Consider the following 23151-nt stretch of genomic DNA (forward strand, 5'->3'; position numbering starts at 1 on the left):
ACAGGTATAGGGAGGGTGGAGGGTTATATGGGAGGCAGAGTTTAAGGGTACAACATTGTGGGCCAAAGAGCCTGTACCGTGCTGTATTGTTCTATGTTCTATGAGCTATGAGAGAGAGCATTTACAGGGAAATAAGTGAGAAACTGATGTTATTAGGACTTGCATGTACTGAATGGACTGAATGGCCTCCTGCATGTCATAATAAGCACACAACATTTTGCTAATTGATGTTTGCTCCTTTGAGATCCATACTTGGTTGTATGGACTAAAACTTCATCTTTGATCAACTATCCAACAAATTTGAATTACCTAAATCTAATTTTTTTAGATACTTACAAATTAGAAATTTCTTACATAAAATTCTTCCATCTTTTCCTAACTCAACTCCATCGGATTTTTCAGATTTGATTTTTACTTTTAATCCTTGTCAGAAGGGATTAGTAGCTTTTATTTATAACATGATTATGAAGATACAGCCAGAAATATCGGATAGAATTAGACAAGAATGGGAAAAAGAACTTCGATGTAATATATCAATAGATAAATGGGAAAAAATTTTACAAATGGTTAATTCCTCCTCTATTTGTGCTAAACATGCTTTAATACAATTTAAAATTGTACATAGAGCTTATATGTCTAAAGATAAGCTTGCCCGATTTTATTCGCATATTAATCCTCAATGTGACAGATGTCACTTAGAAGTGGCTTCATTGACTCACATGTTTTGGACATGTCCCACTTTACATAACTATTGGAAGGACATTTTTGATGTCATTTCCTCAGTATGGAATATCGATTTACAACCCCATTTTATTACTGCAATTTTCGGTATACCAAATGAAGATGGCAATCAGCTTTCCCCTTCAATCAGACGAATGATTGCCTTTGTAACATTAATTGCCAGAAGGTCTATATTACAAAACTGGAAAGAAGTAAATCCTCCTACTACATTTCAGTGGTTCTCCCAAACTATTTCTTATTTGAGTTTGGAAAAAATCAGAAGCACTATCTTTGATTCTTCAATTAAATTTGAAGAAACCTGGGGACCATTTATTCGACACTTTCATATGAATTAATTTGGCCTATTTCAGATCCTTTTCTCTATTTATACTTGTTCAGGTATGGAGTTCCGGAGTTCTTTTCTTGACACCTTTATATATTTATAAAGTGCTATTATTGCCCATGATAGTTTTAGTTTAGTATTTTTTTTCAATATATATTTTTTCTCATATATAATTTCAATTTTTTTTTCTTCTTTTTTCGACGATTATTTTTGTTTTTTTTTTCATACATATTTATATAGACTTGATTGATTTATGTACCTTTTGTTGATGGATGTTTTAATAGGATATTATTATCCTATTACTAATGTAATTTCAAGTTTATTGAATCTGTAATCTATTCATTATTATGTGCTGTTTTTTTTTATATATGAAATTTAATAAAAAGATTGAAAAAGAAAGAAAGAAAGAAAACTTCATCAAATGCTGGGTTCGAAAGTGGCCCCTGATGACCAGGTACCATCTCTCTCTCTCATCGCATCACCATGACAACTTAACTCAGCATGCAGTTCTCAAAACATAGGCCAGCATCTGCCTTGTTCAAATGCTCTTGTCCCTCATTTATTCCAGCACTGATTATGAGGTCAAAGATCATCTTATTTGAATATGATTCAAAACCGTGAGGCAACAAGACATGGAACAGCAGCCAGTTCACTTCCCTTTGGCTCAGAAGGTTGAGGGTTCAAGTCCCCATGCAGAGCTTGAAACACAAATAATCTAGATTGATGCTCCTGAAATGATTCTATTGAGAGAAGCTACAGTATATTTCACAGAATGATGGTAGCACTGAAGAATTGGCCATTTATCCTGTTCAGTCTCTAGCACCTCTATGTAACAACTTGTCCCCCTCTCCAAGGCTTTGCTAATTTGTTCTTTTCTCAGCTCTATGTTGAACACGATGATTGAATCTGCCTCCGTTATCATGCCCAACTAAACTCCATTCACGTTACATTCAATTCTTTTGCTGGTCTCCGTTATTTAATACCCTCCAGCTCTTAATTCCTCACCCAACAAAAATGTCTCTCTATCTACCTATATCCTTCATGATTGAAAACCTCTATCAGATCTCCTCACAATTTCCTCTGTTCTGAGGACAACCACGTTCCTCTTCTGGCTGCATTAATAAGATCAATAATCAGTTTGGAAAATTATTGGAATGGGACAAGCTGGAGATCAAACGAAGACTTCTACGTTTCTTCCCCCATAGAACCGGACTGCCTCAAAAAGTCAATCCCTGTGTATATTATGATCCTCTCTTTTGCATAACAGTAACCCCTCACATTTAAAAAATACAAGAAAGTTCATTGACTTTATTTGACATAAACAACACACTTCACTGTATGTTTCATCTTACATGACAAATAAAGCTAATCTTTAATCTTTAATTCTTATCCTTAACTTTTTCAGGCCTTATCTCCTCTTCAGTTGTAGTTTCCCATAGCCTTGAATTCTCAATCATTCGAAAGCTCATCTACCTCCTCCTTAACTAGCTTCTATGATCCAACCTCAAGAGAATTCCACAGGTTCACAACTCCCTGAATAAATACCTTTGGATCTCAGTTTTAAAATTACCTCCCTCTTTATCGTGTAACATTGCCTGAGACTCTCTTCCTAAGAAAGGTTTAAAGTAAATATATTAAAGGAATGTTTTGATTAGCTTGAGAAACTTCTCTACATGTTTTCTGAAGTCAGTTAGGGTTAATGTGTTCACACAAATTATCTTGCAATTTATCAGGGTAGGTCAGTCATGGTGGACAACTGCAATGTTACCAATCCTGGCTACACATGTGACTTAACCCCAAGTCCTTCTCTCCTCTTACAACAGGATTTGGGGAAAATCTTAAAAAGTCTCTGGTACTTCACGGGGGGGAAAAAAAGGAGTCCTCCCAAGATCTCCTGCTAATAGTTTCCTAAAAAAAGAATCAGAATGTTTGTCTCATTTTCTTTGCAAAATCTGTGGACCATTTGTTGCTGTTTTGATGCAAAGTTTTCTAATTTCTTTATTAACCCTTCCCACCTCTTGCTCGTTTTTTAAGATGGCCCTTGAAATCAAGTTTCAGGTCACTAGTTGTCACATCTCCTCCTGCTTAATGTCAAAGTTCATTTGATAAATTGTTCATGTGAAGCACCTTGGAATGTCTTACAGTGTTAGAAGTGCTATTTAAATATAAGTTGTTATTGGGCTCTCATTGCAAACTCTGTGTATGATCAGGATGAAGAGACAATTTAGATTGTGCTGGCTGCACACATGAATGATGAATATGTGTGATCAGTGCCCAGGAATATCTGTGAGTCTGAGAGTTCGGGGCCAAGGACTAGAGGCCAAGAGGAAGCCTGGCCTGGGATTGGGGACCTATCTGTGTGTGAGGTTGGGAAAGGGTCTCGTTTTGCTGCTGTTATCTTGTTCTGGTCTGATGTGTCCTCATTGCTGATTGTGTTGTTCTGCTGAACACTGGATGCATGCTAGGTTGGTGCTGGAATGTGTAGCAACACTTGGAGGTGCTCACAGCACATCCTTGGGTGTGTTGTGAACACACGTGACACTTTTCACTGCATGTTTTGATATAAACGTGATAAAAAAATCTAATTATGAATATCAAAGTAGGATGTAGTGTGAAACTTGAGAGATTACTTGTATCCCTTTCACTCTCATGGACTAATTTATTTTCTCTTTAATTCATCTGCTATTTGCCAGAACCATTCCTTTCTGAGGTCAATGTTCCTATGCTCCTCATTCTAACCATTGATCTGTAAGATTGTTCTGATTAATTGGTGATCGTTATATTGACGACAGAGTTTTAGAGCACCATGGATGTCTACCTATTTAACTTTTCATTAGGTCATTTTTTCACATCCCCTCCTGAAAAAAAGAGCTTTTGCCCTTTGTGTGTTTCCACAAGCTCCGAGATCTTTGTGAATCTTCTTTAGGCTGTTAACTTCAATGCTATCCATCCGACGACCCATCACCAAAGGCCAGGGTGCTTTAAGAGCTTCCTAATTACACACAACCCACTTAGAAAACCATAATTCTTAAATTAAAGACAGATATACTTTAAAGAGCAGGGTATCTGTGGGTGATTAGAAAGAGCAGAAGATTGGTGATCAATAATCAATTGACAGGAGGAGGAAATTGGAGAGAGCGCTTAAGTGATTTATTTCTAATTAATGAGAAGCTAATACAGGAAGGAAGCATGACTGGGTATGTCAGAGGTGTGAAAAGCTAATTCTAATGCCCTGGATAAACACAAGTACAGGAAGTATCATTAACTGGAGGCTTTGTGGCCACCCATAAGGCTGAGTATTGTTTTGTTAGCACAGCCCAGGAGCTGGTCACCTCGATACTCAGGGGCGTGCAGATGGGACAGTATTTCTGCCTGACAGAAACGGATAAAATATACTCCAGGAGTCTCATTCCCACCAATTTCCAAGGAAATTTTACTCCCTTAGCATAATTCAATTCAGAAAACGGAAGAAGAGTGGTCCCCTGAGAAGCTTAGCCACATAAATCCATATGACCACTAGTTGCAGAATTAGGCCATTCAGCCCATCAAGTGTGCCCTGCCATTCGATCATGGCCTATTTATTTTCTCTCAACCCCATTCTCCAGCTGTCTCCCAATGCACTTGATCACCTTAGTAAACTCACAATGACTTGGTCTCCACAGTAATGAATTCCACAGATTTACCACCCTCTGGCTAAAGAAATTCCTCTTTATCCAAAACTGAGAGCAGCATTAATGGCTCAACAATGCACAAAGGGAGGAGAAAGGTCAAGAGAATCGTACAGTGGTGCTAGGAAGTTTGTGAACCCTATAGAATTTTCTCTGTTTCTGCATAAATATGACCCAAAATGTGATCAGATCTTCACACATCCTAAATCTAGATAAAGAGAACCCAATTAAATAAATAACACAAAATAACATTACACTTGTTCATTTAGATACTCCAGGGTAAGAACTAGGAAGACTTTAGAACAACATACACAAAATGCTGGCCAGGCAGCATCTACGGAAAAAAGTACAGTCAATGCTTCAGGCCAAAACTCTTCAGCAAGATGGTTTTAGATTTTAGAGCAGTACACATCCCCTATATTCTCACATCAAATATTCCCAAGCAAAGTCAATATAGAGTAAGGGGCCCTTTGAATTGTCCCATCAAATATTCTTCTAGTCCAAATGCAGAATAGTTCACTTCTAGCATTAGGGCTTGGAAACTGCACAAAACCACTGCCAAGTTAAAGAATGTCATAAACTGCCAAATGTTTCCAATTTACTGTTCCAATGAAGTGTAAAAGCTGTAAATAGAGAGAAAAAATACAATTTCAATGGCTCACAGCTCCTTCTGTTTCTCATCAGCACAAGCTGGAAAGAAAACTTGTCCAAAATATTTCAGAAGTGGCACTCAGAGCAATTACTAGGGCCATCCAGCTGCAGAATCAATCCTTCCAGCATTGCGACTCAGAGAGAAAGAAATTATTGCACTGCAGTCTGTACTGAGTTACCACATGTCAACTGTGGCTGAATGAAAATAACTGTGATAGAACTTTGTGGATCCAAGTCACCCCCCAGAGAATTAAGTTCACATTACAAAATACCCTCAGACATTAAGTGCAACATCGGTCCACCTGCTCAGACTGATGCAAATTATTGCCTTGAATTATTTATTAAGTGGCTCAGAAAGTTCTCACCATCATTCTGTTCAATACTTCTCTCAATCAACATCATTGAAACAGTTTAGTTGCTCAATATCTCATGCTGTTTGTCAACCTAACAACCTTACAATACAGCCACCCCACTTCCTACATTAAAACACTGACGACACTTCAAAAAAAATCTTTACTGGATGTAAAATGCTTGATATTTTCAGTTGCTAAAAGGCTGAGGCAAAAGGTTGTTGAAACTTTCTATCTATTATCATAAGCCACCACACTCTCATCAACGTAAAGTACTTTGAAACAGATTGTTTTACAAGTACCGGTACCTTTAATTCAGCAACTGGACCAAAGAAAACACAACCAAAGTTCTAAAGTAAATTTGTTATCAAAGTACACATATGTCCCTATAGTTCAGTTTGAAAAACCAATTTCTTTCCTTCTGCAATTAAGGTCCCTCAAGGGAGGCGTAACTTTCTCTGTGGAGGAAACACAGAAGGCAAACCATGTCCAGTTCTTCTGTTTGCCAGACTGACAACTAATTGTCCTTCCATTCATGCTGTACCAGTATGACCCATTCACAAAATAAAGAGGTCTAATCTGGTCTACCTAATTACCACCTCAGTGATGAACTTTCAGTAGTCAGCAAAGTGACAGAAGCCATCATCAGTACTTACTCACCAATAACCTTCCAGTTATTTCCGATTAAACATCCAAATTAAGATGCTGCTACTGAAGATGGGTGACAGCTTACTGGCAGTTCGCAGAGCAAGAAATAAAACTAAATATTTTAGTAATAACACTTTTTCTGTGGAAACAATGAAGAGGCGAGCGAAGGCCAGGCTGACCCGAGGGTCGAGGCATGCCCAAGGAGAAGTAGTCAGACCGAAGCCATGTTCGAGACAGACTTGGGGTGCGCGAAGCAGAGAGAAGTCAGAGCAGAGGAGTGTTGAAGCCCGTCCGCCAAAATCCAGAGCAAGGTTAGATCAATCTAAGCACCGGGCCAATTTGGAAAGGTCGGATACAGGCCGGAACGTGGTGGTGGGGTCTAGACCCAGAGCTCATCGAAGCAACAGGGCCCAGGTCCTAAAGTGAGGGACAAAGCTCAAGGTTGTATAATGTATACATACTTAGATAATAAATTATTTTGAACTGATTGAATCTTTTCAATAATACCTAGTTTCAGTTTTACCAGGACAACTTGCCATCAGATCTCATCACAGCCTTGGTTATCAAGGCAACGTTGAACTGATTGTGGCACCAAGTAAGGAACACTCCAAAGGGTGGAGTCGTATTCATACAAAGTAAGATGATAATGATTGTGGTGTGTCAATCATCCCAGTCCAAAGCATCACTGCAGGAGTTCCTTAGGGCAATGTTATAGGCCCAACTATCATCACCAATAACCTTCCTTCCACCGTAAGATCCAAAGTGAAGATTTTCACAAATGGATGCACAAAATTAAATTCGATTTGTGACTTCTCAAGAAATTAAGGAGACCCACCTACACATGGCAAGACTTAGACAGGAGCTGAAAAGTGGCAAATAATATTTACACTACAAAAGTGCCATTCCTTTTAACCTCCTTTATTTCTTCTCATTTTTGGAGATACAGCAGTCATTAGGGCAATTGAGTGGCACAGGCCCTTCCAGCACAACAAGCCCTTGCCACTCAATTGCCCTAATGATCCACTTGTCTTTGGAATGCAGGAGGAAACCGGAGCACCCAGAGAAAACCCCCATGGTCACAGGGAGAACGTACAACCTCATTACAGACAACGGCAGAACTGAACCTGGGTTGTTGGCACTTTAACGTCACTAAACTAACTGCTACACTACCACAATGCCCAAATATATTACCACCATTAAGTACATCATGTACAATATCCTGGGGCTGTCGTTGACCAGAAACTCAACTGGATCAGCCACCTATTTACTGTGGGTACAAAAGCAGGAAGGAGGCTGGGTGTACACATCGGTGATTCAGCAACTGACACCTCAATGCTATTTTTCCATCTACAAGTTAGTGAGAGAGAGAGCCTGCTTGAGATGTCAAAGTGTTGGGATCAACTGCAGTTTTTGGTGGACTCTCATGGTCTCTGGGGGAAGCTGGGTGCTTTCGATGGAGCAAGTGGGGGAAGGAGGTGGGGGGAGAGTTGATGATTTTGCTGCTGCTTGCATGTGGGAAGGGGTGGGGAGCTTCAGGGGTGTCAACATTTTTCTGTCATTCGTTTCTTTCGGGTGCTTTTTTCCTCTCTGTTCCGTGGATGTCCGCGAAGAGTAAGAATTTCTGGTTGCATACTGTTTTCATTCTCTGATATTAAATGGAAGCATTGAACCACTGTTGGTGTACTCTCCACTTGCCTGATCAGTGCAGAGCCAACAACTCACGAGAAATTCAAAGCAATCACCCAAAGCATTCACTCCATTCATCCCATCGGTCCCATCATGGAAGAAGCTATGCAGCATCCAAACCAGGACCACTAGACTCAAAAACAGCTACTTCTCCCAAACCGTCAGGCTGATCAACACCTCCGCCCATTAACCTACCCCACCACCTCTACATCCACATCGTCTAGCATCACTTTATGTACATAAATCAGTCCATGAATATAGCAGATACTTATATACAACACACACAAAATGTTGGTGGAACACAGCAGGCCAAGCAGCATGACGAAGGGTCTCGGCCCGAAACGTCGACAGCGCTTCTCCCTATAGATGCTGCCTGGCCTGCTGAGTTCCACCAGCATCTTGTGTGTGTTGTTGTTTGAATTTCCAGCATCTGCAGAATTCCTCGTGTTTACTTATATACGTTGTGTTTTATAGGATTGCTTTTGTATTTAGATTTATTGTGTTTATTATGCCTGCTAGGTTCTTTATGCTGCATCAGTTCTGGAGTAACAATTTATTTTGTTCTCCTTTACATTTGTTTACTGAAGAATTACAATAAAAGATCTTGAATCTTGAATTGGCTACACACTGAAGATTTAAAATCAGCTTTATTTGTCACATGTACCTGGAAGCATATGGTTTGATTCAGCAACCAATACACCAATTGCCTCCACTGTCAACACTGCATGCCCGCAACTTACTAACACTTCTTAACCCATATGGCTTTGGACTGTGGGAGGAAACCAGAGCACATAGAAACATAGAAAACCTACAGCACAAAACAGACCCTTCGGCCCACAAAGTTGTGCCGAATATGTCCCTACCTTAGAAATTACTAGGCTTACCCATAACCCTCTATTTTTCTAAGCTCCATGTACCTATCCAAAAATCTCTTAAAAGACCCAATTGTATCCACCTCCACCACCGTTGCCAGCAGCACGTTCCACACACTCACCACTGAGTAAAAAACTTACCCCTGACATCTCCTCTGTACCTACTCCCCAGCACCTTAGACCTGTGTCCTCTTGTGGCAACCATTTCAGCCCTGGAGGAAACTCATTTGGTCTTGCGGAGAGCGTACAATCTCTTACAAACAACGGCAGGAGTAGAAGCCAAATGGATGATCACTGGCACTATGACTGCGTTGCACTAACTCCTACAAAATACACTACAGTTACTTAGCCACAACCTTAGCCACCAAGAACGTTAGAAGGGCTGAAGGCTCAGGTGAACACCGCCATCTGCAGGCTCCCTCCTACCCTACGATCATGACTTGGGAATGTACCCTCATCTCAAACTAGGGTCTCCTTTTCCAACAGCACTGCAGAGAATCTGCACCAGGGCTGCAGAGGTTAAAAAAGGTGACATCACAACCTTCCAAAGGGCAATTTAGGATGGGCAATAAACGCTGGCCTGGCTGGCAATACCCAGGGACCAAAAATGAATGCAAAAGCCATTGGGGGGGGGGGGGGGCTCAGAGAGGAGAAATACATGAAGGCAGCTTCATATACTGCTGACACATCCTATTGAACAGTGAGTAGCAGCAAGATCTGTGATAATGAAATCAGATTGTGGCATTTCTACATAGAAAATGGCGACATGCCAGTCACAACTGTTATCAGAATTTATGAATCACATATCAACACAATTTCTTCAGAAGAACTAAATGAAGGACATTGTCAATCATAATTAAAAACTAGCGGTGGAAATAAAACTAGATCAGTAGTGTATTCAAAGTGGTCTGGGATCCAAAGGGTGACTGTGAACCTATTAGTAATCCCCTCTTCTTGTCCAGCTTGACTAAACTAACAGAAAGTGGAATCTGGATTCGTTCCAAGGCTTGCATGATCCGGTATTTGTTTAGAATAACTTTAAGTGCATTAAGTAGCTTAGGGCCTCTTGTTATAAAGTCAAAGTGTTGTACAGCGCAGGAACAGGCCTTCAGCATTCCACTTACGTGCCAACTATTAATGTTAATATCGCCATGGTAATGCTGTTAAATAGCTCTGTCCACCACCATTCTAACCACGTTCTAGCAGAGTGCCACTGGCAGTATCCTGACCAACTGTGTTACCATCTGCTATGAGAATTACAAGGCATCTGACCAAAAAAACCCTGAAATAGATTGTGAGGACTGCTGAAAGAATCATTGGGGTTTCTCCCCTTCCTATCCAGGGGACACACCAGAAACACAGCCCTCAATGTTGTCAAAGATCCCTCCCATCTGTCCCACTATCTCTTTGACCACCTGCCATCAGGCAGAAGGTACCGCAGTACAAGAACAAGACCTGTTAGGATGGGAAACAGCTGCTTCCCCCCGGCTGTGAGACTTCTGAATACCTTGCTACCACCCAGTACACATAATTCAGTAAAGTGCCAGTAACAGCATACTGTTGTATATTTTACCATATGTAGTACTGTATGTACAGTTTATGTCAATGTGTACATCTATGAAATACTTTTTTAAATCTGTTAATATTATTTTATGTGCTGATGTATGCACTGTGTTTTGCACTTTGGTCCCAGAGGAACTATGTTTTGTTTAGTTGTATACGTGTGGATGGTTGAATGACAATAAACTTGAATTTGAACTTGTTGAAGCGTTCCTGCACTATTCATTCTCCATCTCTTCCTGTGGCTCAACAGTAGAGTCGGCCCTCCTTATCCGTGGGTTCCACATGTGCGGATTCAACCAACCGCGGATCGGGAAAACCTGGAAGTTCTCTCTCCTGCACTCGTTGTTTAAGCATGTACAGACTTTTTTTCTTGTCATTATTCCCTAAACAATACAGTATAACAAATATTTACATAGCACTTACATTGTATTAGATATTATAAGTAAGTTGGAACAGGTATATCCGGTATTATTTAGCGTCAGTTAGTTAAACGCTTGTCTTAGTATATATCATATATTTTACCTTTCTATGCATACAGAACACTTAAGAAATGTATGTATTTCAATTATTAAACCACTGTGTTGCTTAGTAATATTGTAGCTTTCATCGGGGTAGGGCCTTTCACATGCTCCATTATTCTCACTTTATCCTTTAAAATTGTTCCGATCATAGACAGACTGTAGCCTAACGCTTTTCCAATGACTGATGGCGTTTCACCTCTTGCCGATCGCTTTATTATTTCCGCTTCATTTTCAATCGTGATCGTTTTCCGTCAACAAAACAGAAACACTGCGGATTCAGCAGCAGCCGCAGACAGCAGGTCCCAAGCTCTGCCGGGTCCTAAAGTCCACCGCACCGAGACAGGTTAAATAAGGTCTGGAGCTCCGTTGGGTCCTAAAGTCCACCGCACTGACACAGGTTAAATAAGAGATTTACGCACCCACATTTTTTGTATCCACGGGGGGGTCCCGGAACCAATTCCCTGCGGATAAGGAAGGCCAACTGTAATTCCTTTACTCTGTCGCCCAATCTAGAACATGTCATTTCCTCCATCAGAAGTCTCTCCTGAGCCAAAAGCCAGTATTCTGGTACCGCAAATCTCTCAGTTTAAAGATGACTAAATTTCCTTAAAGTAAGAAAGTGAGCAGATTACAATAAATCTATTTAAAAATTCACTGAAAAATTCACTGTGTCTAATCCTAGGCTCCACACCTTGGGGAGAATTACAAGAGCTTGATAAGGACCTGCAGGTCTACTAAAAGGTAGATTGAGATGGTAAGATGGGAAATAGCAAACCATTATTCAGAATGCAAAGTATTTTAACTAAGTAGCTAATTTCTCATCTGGACAGGCACCAGGAAAATAGACTCTCGAGCTCACTGCATTTACATCAACCACCCCTTTTCTCTCATTCAACGATAATCCTAGTCACATTCTCAACTCTCCCTGGATTATTTACTTATTTCTTCAGATACAGTGTGGAATAGGCCCATCTGGCCCTTTGAGCCACACAACCCAGCAATAATCTGATTTAATCCTAGTTTAATCACCGGACAATTTACAATGACCAATTAACCTACCCACCAGTATGTCTTGGGACTGTGGGAGGAAACTGATCCAGTCACAGGGAAAACATACAAACTCCTTACAGGCAGCAATGGGAATTGAACTCAGGTCACCTGTACTGTAAGGTGTGCTAACCACGACAGTACCATGCTGCCCCACAATTATACCATTCCCCTGCACAGAAGGGGGCAATCAGCTTTATCAACCCACAGACTTTTGGGATGTAATCACCAAACAGAGGACCCTGGGAGAAAATGCATCCCTCTACAACTGGATCTTTAACTTTTTATCAGGGTCCGGTCTAGTCTGGAATCCGCGTTCCGGGTCTCAATCCGGTCCACTCCGGGTCTTGCAGCTGTCCCTCCCGGCCCCTTTGAGCCTGTTAAGATCATCCTGGATCAAGGAGGTACACCTGTGGCCAATTCGGCTGCAGGTGTTTATAAGGGGCCGTGGGATGGAGACCTGGTGGGTGGTTGTTTTGTCCTACATCTGTTAGCTCTGAAGCTGGTTTAATCAGCTCTATACCTGGTTTGTCTACTCCTTGTCTGCTCTGAAGTCGGTTTAACCTATACACCTGGTTTGTTTGCTCTGAATCCTGCTCTGTATCCTGCCTTTTGCCTGTTCTGCAATCGACTCTCTATTCCACTCTGCAACCCACGCTGTACCTGTTTTACCTGGTTTGTCATGCTTTTCCTGCTTCTCTAGGGTGTGCTGGCCCTGCTGCCCCATCTTATTTGTCTTGCCCGTGCTTTTGGTTGCCTTTACCAATGTACTCAGTGGATCACTAGTTCTGCTGCTTACCCTGGACCCAGCTTCCTACTTGTTGCCTCTGTTGGGCAGATCTGGCTGAACTGCTGCTTCCCAGTGAGGGTTCTGCCCCCTCCTACCCGTTGCCTCTGTTGGGTGGATCCGGCCAGACTGCTGCTGCCTGGTGGGGGTTCTGCCCCCTCCTACCCGTTGCCTCTGTTGGGTGGATCCGGCCAGACTGCTGCTGCCCGGTGGGGGTTCTGCCCCCTCCTACCCATTGCTTCTGTCGGGCGGGTCTGGCCGGACTGCCGCTTCCCAGCGGGGGTTCTGCCTTTTCCACCTATTACTCCCCAAGTGCCCCGCACTGGCCCAAGCCTTGGTGTTTTCCGCCTGGGAGGCGGCCCTGCCCGGGATCCATGCAGCCCGGCATGAGGAATCTGCCTGCCTGCCCCGAACTGTGGGATCCAGCCCTGCCTGCATTAACCCTTAAATGCCATGGCATCCCCATCCTGCCTCCCCCTAGTACTTCAGTGTCTGTGTCCTGCGTTTGGGTCCATCCAGTCCCCGTTCCTGAAAAACCAATACAAATGGGCAGCAACACCTCTACAACAATTATTCTAAACATTGGTGCTCCAAGAGTTTTTATGATCTGTCACCCCACCCTACTCCTGGTGCACTCATGACTGCATTGTTGCAACCACAGATTCTGCTGTGCAGTCCACATGACTGTCCAGGCAAGCTGCAGAACAGGTTCAATGATTGTATGCACATTCCAGCTAAATACTGTTTCATAATGGAGGTACTTAACTCCTTTCTTTTCATTCTAGTCTTGTCAAGACTTGACCAAAAGCACGGCAACATTTATGCTCCTTGCTTGCCCTCTTCCTTGTATGAGAAAGAGAACTACTGTTTCGACTGATGCCTTAAAGGAATTTGACATTGAGTTATTGCTTCCAGCTGCAGTGTTGACATTAACATTGAATTTGAGTGTTTTGTTTAATGGCCCTGCTGACATAGCATTTATTGTTTTTCTTTCCCCTTAAACTCTGCAGGAGTTCTCATTAAAGTCAATGAACTGTTCACCTGCTTCAATATTTCTCTCTCTGCACTTGGGCCATATCCAAACATTTTGACATGCATGATCTGATTCTGCTCTAACTCCATCGACAAGTTTGTAGATGATACCACGGGCTGAATCTCAACCAGCAATGGGTTGGAGTACACGAAGAAGATAGAGAGGTTAGTGACATGGTGTTGAGACCTCTCTCAATGCCAACAGAACAAAAGAGCTGGGCATTGACTTCAAGACGCAGGGTGGTGCAAGTGCTCCCGACATTGTCCTATGAGTGAACATCACCAACAGCCTGGTCCAGTCCAACCACATAGACATCACGGCCCGGAAAGGTCACCAACACCACCACTACTTCTCCAGGAGGCTAAAGAAGTCCATGCCGACCCTGACCGATTTCTATCGATGCACCATGGAAAACATCCTGCCTGGAAGCATTACAGCTTGTTATGGGATCTGCTCTGCGTGTGACTGCAGAGAGTTGTGGACACAGCTCAACACACCACAGAAACTGGCCTCCCCTCTGTGAAGTGACTCAGTAAAGCAGCAGCAGAACAAAAGACCCCATCCACCCTGGACACTCCTTCTCAGCTCTTCCTTTGCGCAGAAGATACAAAACCCTGAAAGTGCCTGCCACCAGGCTCAAGGACAGCTTCTATCTGGCTGTTACGTCTACTACATAGTTCCCTAGTACAATGGTGGATCTCGACCTCACAATCTAACCTGTTATTATCTTGCACCTTATTGTTTCCCTGTATCTGTAATACTTCATTCTTCATTGTTATTGTGCTACTTTGCTCTACCCCAAAGCACTGTGTTGATCTGTATAACAGTATGCAAGACAAGCTTTTCACTGTTTCTTGATACGTTTGACAATAATAAGTCAATTCCAATGTGGGAGAAAGCCAGTATGTCTGGAAAACCGTGTGTGGTCACAGGAATAACAAGCAAATTCTGTACAGGCAGCACACCACACGGAATATTCCACTCGGTGAGTGATTTCTTACAATAGCGATGGATAATCATTAAAATGTGATAGGGCTATAGTAATACGAAAGTTATTGGGTTTTATCTATGTTGATCTTGTATTCTGATAATTGACCGTATTGTTCAAAGGATTGCATCAATTTAGGTAAACAATATGTTGGTTGCCCTAGATAGATCAAAATGTCATCCGCATAACAAGCTAATTTATACTCTATCCCTTTAATAGTAATTCCCCTGATATCTTCATTTTGTCTGATGTATTGAGCTAATGGTTCCAGATATAATGCAAAGAGTAGCGATGACCATGCACAACTCTGACTCGTGCCCCTTTCTAGGGTAAGACTATTTGATAAATATCCATTGATTTTAATCCTAGCAGTAGGATTGTCATACAAGAGAAATTGAAAGTCAATACCCCTGGGCATGGCACACAGAGTCTTTCAAATATTTGGGCATCATTATGCCAAAAAGATTTGGCAAAATTATCAGAATGTAATTATCAGCCTTTATATATATAAAAAAAATTAAGGAAGATGTGGCAAGATGGAGCCTGATTCCTTTTTTCAGTCTCAGTTCAAGGATTGAGTCTATTAAAATGAATATACTGCCCAGACTGTTATCTCTTTCAGATCCTACCAACAGAGATTAATCAAAATCAATTCAATGAATGGAACAAGATGCTCTCAAGGTATATTTGGCGGGGTAAAAGGCTTAGAGTTCATCTCAGAAGTTTGCAATTAGTAAAGGAAAAGGGGGGATGGGGCTTGCCTTCTCTTAGAGAGATTATTTTGCAGCACAGTTGAGAGCTGTGATATGTTGGTGCAACCCATCATATGACGCTCAATGGAAAAACATTGAGGAGTGGGTACTTCCCATCCCCATACAAGCAATTTTGGCTGATAACAACCTGCAAAGGTACATAAATACTATTGATAACCCATGGGTGAAATTGACTCTTAAAATATGTAAAACTACTATAAAAGAATATAATCTAGAGGGAGATACTGCGATTCTTAAATGGTGTGCATATGACTCTGATTTTACACCAAATAAATTGGATGCTAGATATAAGGACTGAACAGCTAAAGGATAACAGTTCTTTGCAATATAATGAAAGAAGGAATACTGTTCAGTTTTGAAATGCTTAAAGGGAAACACTTATTAGAAAAACAAGATTTTTATTGGTATTTACAGATGCGACAATATGTTAATAAGACACTTAAAAATGTAACCAAGGCAAATACATGCTTGATAGAGCTCTTTAGAAAAGCATATAATTCAGATAATGGTAGTAGAATCATTTCAAGCATGTATAAGGGGTTGTCAAATCTTAAAACACATTCAACTTCATACATTAAAACAAAATGGGAGAAGGAAGGAGGGATAATTATATCTGAGGAAGAATGGACAATATGGAGATATCAATGGAAGTGTACCAATTCACACCAAAGCACATTTTTAATTGAAAGGTGAAAGTCAATCACTCTACTCTGACTTTGCTTGCAGCCTATCTGGGCAGTGGTTCATGGAAATTTGCTACCAGAAGTTCTGGAACAAAGTCCTACATTTCTGTTGCCTACTGACTGTGCAAATGAGGCCAGCCAGTCAATTGCACAAAAAGCAAGAAACAGAGTAAAGGTAGCCACAAAGAATCAGAGTGCAAGGCCAAACTTGGCTTCTGAATAGGAAAATGGACACCCCCACCCCTTTTTCAGGCAACTAGACAAGCAAACATATTCCTTTGGATTTCTAAGCAGCTGTTGGCCAATCAAAGCAGAAATCCACAGTTGACCACATGTTTACAAGTTGAATCCAGTCCAGGTATTTATTTGTAATGCAAAAAGTATTTACAGGGCTTTACAAGGAAGAGCATGGATGATGTTTCCCCTTGGCTGCAGTGTCCAGAACTGATGGTCAGTCTCACAATAAACAATGAGAAGTTTCATTTTGCAGAAGGTGGTGAATGTTTGAAATTCTCTACCCAAAGGAAGTAGAGTCTTAGTTGCTGAGGTTGACAGATGCTAGGAATAGGACAAGCAAATGGTACTGAGGTAAAATCTTAGTCATGGTCTTACTGAATGGCAAAAATCCGTAACAGACCTCCCCTTCCTTCAGTTTCTTATGTCCTCATGGAGCAGTGAAGGATCCATGAGTCCAAGAAAAATAATGGATCGATATTTACGATGCAAAGCATGTCTGCAGTAGTATTATTTATGACAGAATGGAGTGGATTTGCTCACAATTATATAGCTATGGAGTCTTGGAGTCATAGACCACAGAACAAGATCCATTTGTCCACCAACTCCGTGTTCATCTTTTATTAAAATACAATGGGTTGATGGCTCATCGATAATTGCAATCATCTGCCAACACTCACTCCAAGTTCTATGTAATATAAACAAATGCCAGGAACGAATGATTATAATTATCTAGAGCACAGAGAAAGGTAACCTGTTCTTGTAACAGCAGAGAAGGTTAAGGAAGAGTTAACAAAAGCATTCAAAACGATGAAGAATTTGGTGAAATATGTAAATATGACAGAAGTTTCAGTAAGCTGAAGACACAGATTTACAACAAATGACAAAAGAAAACACGGATAATTAATTGGGAGAACAATGGCTAAAATTACACCATGAACTGTTGTGGAGAAAGCAGATTTAATAGTTTCCTCAATAGGATATGTCCAAAAGGGGGAAATGTGCAGAGTTTAGGAGAGACAACAGCGGTGTGGGCTAAATTGAATAGCACTGAAAAAAGTTGAGAATGGTCAAAAATTTGATGAAGTTAAATGTACTGTAATTTTCAGAATCAAGCAGGTTCAGGTATAGCAGGGCTAGCCAACTTGGGATCCACAAATCCGTTGGTTAATGGTCAGGGTCTACAGCATAAAACAAGATTGGACCTGGACCACATGCACAAAGTCCCTGCCAGACATGACTCTTTATTTCTGCATGCAGTCCAGACCGATGGTCTGAGTGCAGTTTGGAGATGTTGCAGAACTGACAAAGGTGCCCCTTTTAGATGAAATATTAAACCCAACCCCAGATTATTTAACAGAAGACCCAGGCGTAGTTTCCCTGGCCTGTATTTGTCCTTCATTCAGCATCACTTATACCGCAAAGGACCCAGTCCATAACACATCAGAGCAGAATTGGGCCATTCAGCCCATCGAGTCTGCTCTGCCATTCCACCACGGCTATTTATATCAATGTAATTTATCACAATGCTCCTCCTGGAAGTTTGTTGTTGTTAAAAAAAAACAGATTGCAGTGTTTCCCTTCTTACACATAGGGGAAAAAAATGCTTTGCTGGATGCAGCCAAGGGCGGAGACGGTGCAAGATGGATCAAGGACCAAGAATCAACTTTATTCACATGCACTAGGAATTTGCTGTGATGTGTTGATGTGACTTGCAGCAAAAACGATAGCAGTCAACAATCAGAAAGAATAAAGAATTATATAAAAATAAATGCAGAGGTTAAAGGACAGATATGGAAAAAAAATGTGCATAATACCAGCATGTACAAACGTATTTACAATGTAAACTGCATTATAAAAAGTGGTTTAAAGTCTTTGTAGAACAGTGCAGTGAATGAGGTAATATATAGAAGGGGTGGGGGGGGGGGGGAAATTAACTGGAATGGCTGATCAGATTAGCTGCCTGGAGGAAGATGGTATGAAGTTTTTGTTTCAATAACACTATAGCGCTTTCTAAAAGCTTGGTAAAAGTGGGGAGCGTCTACAATGATATTTCCTATCCGTGTCTTCGTCCCAGACACATACAAATCCCACAGTGATGGTAGACTGCTACAAATGAGCTTTTTCTGACCAGTCTGCTACAGTATTCGTTTATTATGAGAAGACACTCATAAATAATGTCTGATGTTAACTAAATCTCATTCTAGGCATTATCTAAATGCAAGTATATTTTGCAGGTCAGCCTCTGTACCCTCCCCTTTTTGCACTCACCACCAGCGTACATCACCGCCAGCATTATGGAAGAGATCCAGGAAACCTGGCTGTCAGTGGAATCAAAGATCTCCTTGATTTCCTTGAAGAAGACCGTTATGGCTTTGGGAAAAGCGTAGGAGAAACCAATGGAGATAAAGGATCCGAACACCACGGCCCACCCCCAACCACCATCTGGTGGGGTGTATCCCTGTGGTCCTCCAACTGCAGGAGGCATCCTTGGACTTCAGTTGATGCCGGAGTTGAGATTTCTGAAAGGGAGAAAAAAAATCACACACACAGGCATTAACAAAACTATTAACAGCATGGAAATAAGAATTCAAGTAATGAAGTATCATCTACTCATTGTGGTGGAGAATACCAATGACAAAGAATGGCATATGCCCCATCTCAGATACCTAGTGCATGAACATTGCAGATGAGATAAATTGGTTCACTATTGACATATTTTTAAAATTTTATTCATTTACAGGATGCGGGTGTCATCAGCTAAGCCAGCATTTATTGCCCACTCCTAGTTGCCCTTGAGAAGGTGGTGATGAGCTTGCCTTGTGAACTGCTGCAGTCCCTGAGGTGTAGGTACACCCACAGTGCTGTTAGGGAGGGAATTCCATGATTCTGACCCAGCGACAATGAAGGAACGGCAATATGTTTCCAAGTCAGGATGGTGAGTGACTTGGAGGGGGATTTCCAATTGGTGGTGTTCCCAGGTATCTGCTGTTCTCGTCCTTCTAGATGGTGGTGGTCGTAGGTCTGGAAGGTGCTGCCTTAGGACCTTAGGTGTGTTGTTGCAGTGCACCTTGTAGATAGCACACACTGCTGCAACTGTCCGTCGATGATGGAGGGATTGGATGCTTGTGGTCTGTTCCCCACTCTCACCTCTTCCCTTTTCTCACCTATCACCTCCCCCTGGGTTCCCTCCTCTTTTCCTTGTTCCGACAGTCCACTCTGCATCCAATCAGATTCTTTTCTCTCCAGCCCTTTACTTTTCCCACCCACCCAGCTTCACCTATCACCTTCTGGCTATCCTCCTTCCACTCCCCCCTCCTTTTTATTCTGGTATCTTCTCCTTCATTTTCAGTCCTGAAGAAGGGACTTAGCCCTAAACGTCGGCTGTTTACTCATTTCCATAGGGGCGGCCTGACCTGCTGAGTTCCTCCAGCATTTAGTCTGTGTGGCTTTGGATTTCCAGTATCTGCTATGTTTCTTGTGTATCACTTGGCTACCATTCATACAGATCAATTCATTCCAGCAGTGCATTGAGGTAGCACAAGATAAAACAATGCAGAATGTAGAACCAAGTGTTAGTTACAGAGAAAGTGTAGACAATATTGTCTAAAGTGCAGGTAGACAATAAAGTGCAAGGTACAGATTATATTGTAAGGTTAAGAGTCTATTTTATTGTACTAAGGACCTTTCAACAGTCATAACAGTGGGTTAGAAGGCTTTTATCTTTTCTGTCCATTAGGAGGTTTTATGCTGTCCGGGATGGGTGGGGCCTTTGACTGTGCTGGCTGATTTACTGGGGCAGAGAGAAGAGTAGACCAAGTCCATGGAGGGGAAGCTGATTTTATGAACTGTATCCACAACTCTCTACAGTTTCTTGCAGTCACGGGCAGCGCGGTTGCCGTAACAATCAGTGACATGTCTGGATAGGATGTTTTCTGTGGACCATTGATTGAAATTGGAGAGGGTCGAATGGTTGTGCCAAATTTCTTGACCTACCTGAGGAAGTAGAGGCACTGGTGAGCTTTCTTAGCCGTGGTTCAACATGATTGGACAGGTTCAGGGTGTTTGTGATATTCACTCTCAGTAACCTAGAGCTCTCGACCCTCTCAGCCTCAGCTCTGTTGATGCAGACAGGAAAACGGAAACATCCCTACTTTCCATCCCGAAGTCAACCACCAACAGTTTCGTTTTGCTGACTTTGAGGATGAGGCTGTTTTCATGACACCATGTCACCTGGCTCTTTTTTCCTCTTCTGTACCCTGATTAGTCATTATTTGAGAGATGGCTCCCTATGGTGATATCGCCCGCAATTTCATAGGTTGATCTGGCTATGCAGCCATGAGTTTATAGGGAGTGTGTTAGAGTGCACAGCTCTATGGGGTCCCAATGTTTCACTTTATGCTGTACTTTCATTAACTTCTCCTCATTACATATGTCAGGTCATCCTCAGGACTGTCTGTGGTGCGCAGAGGCCCACACATCGTCAGGGAAACTCCCAAGAACCCTGTGGAATTTTCCACGTGTGACGTCATGTCAATGCTCGGAAGATTTCCGGTTTTTGGATTTTCGGATAAGGGGATCTCTACCTGTCCATTCCAATTTGACTGAATGCATCACCATCAGGAATCGGGGGGTGGAGGTGGACAGTAAACCCCCCCCCCCCACTATTGAGCACAACAATAAGGAGGGCTGCCACAAGAAAGCAGGATCCATCAATAAGGACCTGCACCCGTCCAAGGCTATACTCTCTTCTCACTACAGCGATCGAGAAGGAGGTACAGGAGCCTTAGGTTCCACATCACCAGGTTCAGGAATGGTTATTACCTTTCAACCATCAGGCTATTGAACCAGCATGGACAAATTCACTCACCTCAACAGTGAACTGATTCCACAACCAATGAATGCACTTTCAAGGTCTTTGCAGCTTATGTTATCTGTATTATTCATTTTTGTATTTGCACAGTTTATCATCTTTTGCAAATTGTTTGCTTGCCAGTGTGTCGTTTTTCATTGATTCGATTATATTTCTTTGTATCTACTGTGAATGCCCAGAAGAAAACGTGTATGGTGACATACCTACTTTGATAATAAATTTACTTTGAACCAAAAAGAACAGTTTCTGCACCGCATAACTTACAGAACCTAGTTTCATGCCTCAGCTCTGATCAAAATTATGCTAGTGTGGCTGAGGCCAATTGCACAGTACCCAGATCCAACAGTCTGTTGTATCATTTGAGTTATCAAGAAAACAAATATTGGATCATTTCCCAAAGCTTAAGGACAAAACTCTCACAAATATTTACAGTTCATTTTGAACAAGATGAATGCTGAACTCATCATTCCAGCTGATTCTCTTCACTTTGATAGATAAATAAAAGCCAGCATAACAGGCTCAGCCAGTTAAATGTTGGCACATGAGACAAGAGCAGTGCGTTCATAGGCATGTGTCAACTATACAACTTCCAATTGCAGGCTTCAAACAATGAATCCAGGGCTCACCGAAGGTTTTTGGACAAGAGGAGGAGCTTGGAGGTGTGTAGAATTAAGTTCAAATACTGTTACGCTACCATCACATTGTGTTTATGTAACACAATTGTTACACAATACTCAAGGCACTTAACAGGAGTGCGATCGCATCTTATAGAGAGTCACAATGAAGATGTTGACCAGGACTTTCCTGAGCAAAGCCTAATGCGTTATTTTACACTGTCCTGAACTTAATAGCTTTAGACGTTCAAAACCAACCCTTCTGGCAAGCATCATTCTACAGCTGAGCATTACTGGCACTTGGGTCTTGAGTAAATGCATATTTAAGTTTGCCGACAACATCGCTGTTGCTGGCTGAATCAAAGGTGGTGATGAATCAGCATATAGGAAGGAAACTGTAAATCTGGCTGAGAGAGAGTGGTGCAACAGCAACCTCTCGCTCAAATGTTAGCAAGACCGGAGCTGATTATTGACTTCAGGAGGAGGAAACCAGAGGTGCATAAGCCAGCTGTCAAGTCAAGTCGCTTTTTATTGTCATCTCCACCATGAACTGCTGGTACAGTACACAGTAAAAACAAAACAACATTCCTCCATGACCCTGGTGCTACATGAAACAACACAAAACTACACTAGACTACAGACCTACACAGGACTACATAAAGTGCACAAAACAGTGCAGGGCAGTACAATAAATAATAAATAAATAATAAACAAAACAATAGGCACAGTAGAGGACAAATTTCAATTTAATAGTAAATTATGTACATGTCAGTCTAGACTCTGGGTATTGAGGAGTCTGATGGCTTGGAGGAAGAAACTGTTGCACAGTCTGGTCGTGAGAGCCCGAATGCTTTGGTACCTTTTGCCAGATGGCAGGAAGGAGAAGAGTTTGTATGAGGGGTGCGTGGGGTCCTTCACAATGCTGTTAGCTTTGCGGGTGCAGCGCGTGGTGTAAATGTCTGTAATGGCGGGAAGAGAGATGATCCTCTCAGCTGACCTCACTATCCGCTACAGGGTCTTGCGATCCGTGATGGTACAGTTCCCGAATGAGGCTGTGATGCAGCTGCTCAGGATGCTCTCGATACATCCTCTGTAGA

The 23151-nt window shown here is 41.8% G+C and overlaps 1 protein-coding gene across 2 annotated transcripts in view; it reads right to left on the reverse strand.

Annotated features, from left to right (window-relative positions):
- LOC132381102 (monocarboxylate transporter 1-like) overlaps positions 1–23151 on the reverse strand; it is a 59753-nt gene that overhangs the window by 24285 nt on the left and 12317 nt on the right. For both annotated transcript variants that reach the window (XM_059950323.1, XM_059950324.1), the window contains exon 2: positions 18839–19089. In XM_059950323.1, the coding sequence (XP_059806306.1) occupies positions 18839–19055 (217 nt within the window). In that variant the 5' untranslated portion in view covers positions 19056–19089. The remainder of the gene's footprint in view (positions 1–18838; positions 19090–23151) is intronic.

This window comes from Hypanus sabinus, chromosome 25, assembly GCF_030144855.1.
Source record: "Hypanus sabinus isolate sHypSab1 chromosome 25, sHypSab1.hap1, whole genome shotgun sequence".
Lineage (NCBI taxonomy): Eukaryota > Metazoa > Chordata > Chondrichthyes > Myliobatiformes > Dasyatidae > Hypanus > Hypanus sabinus.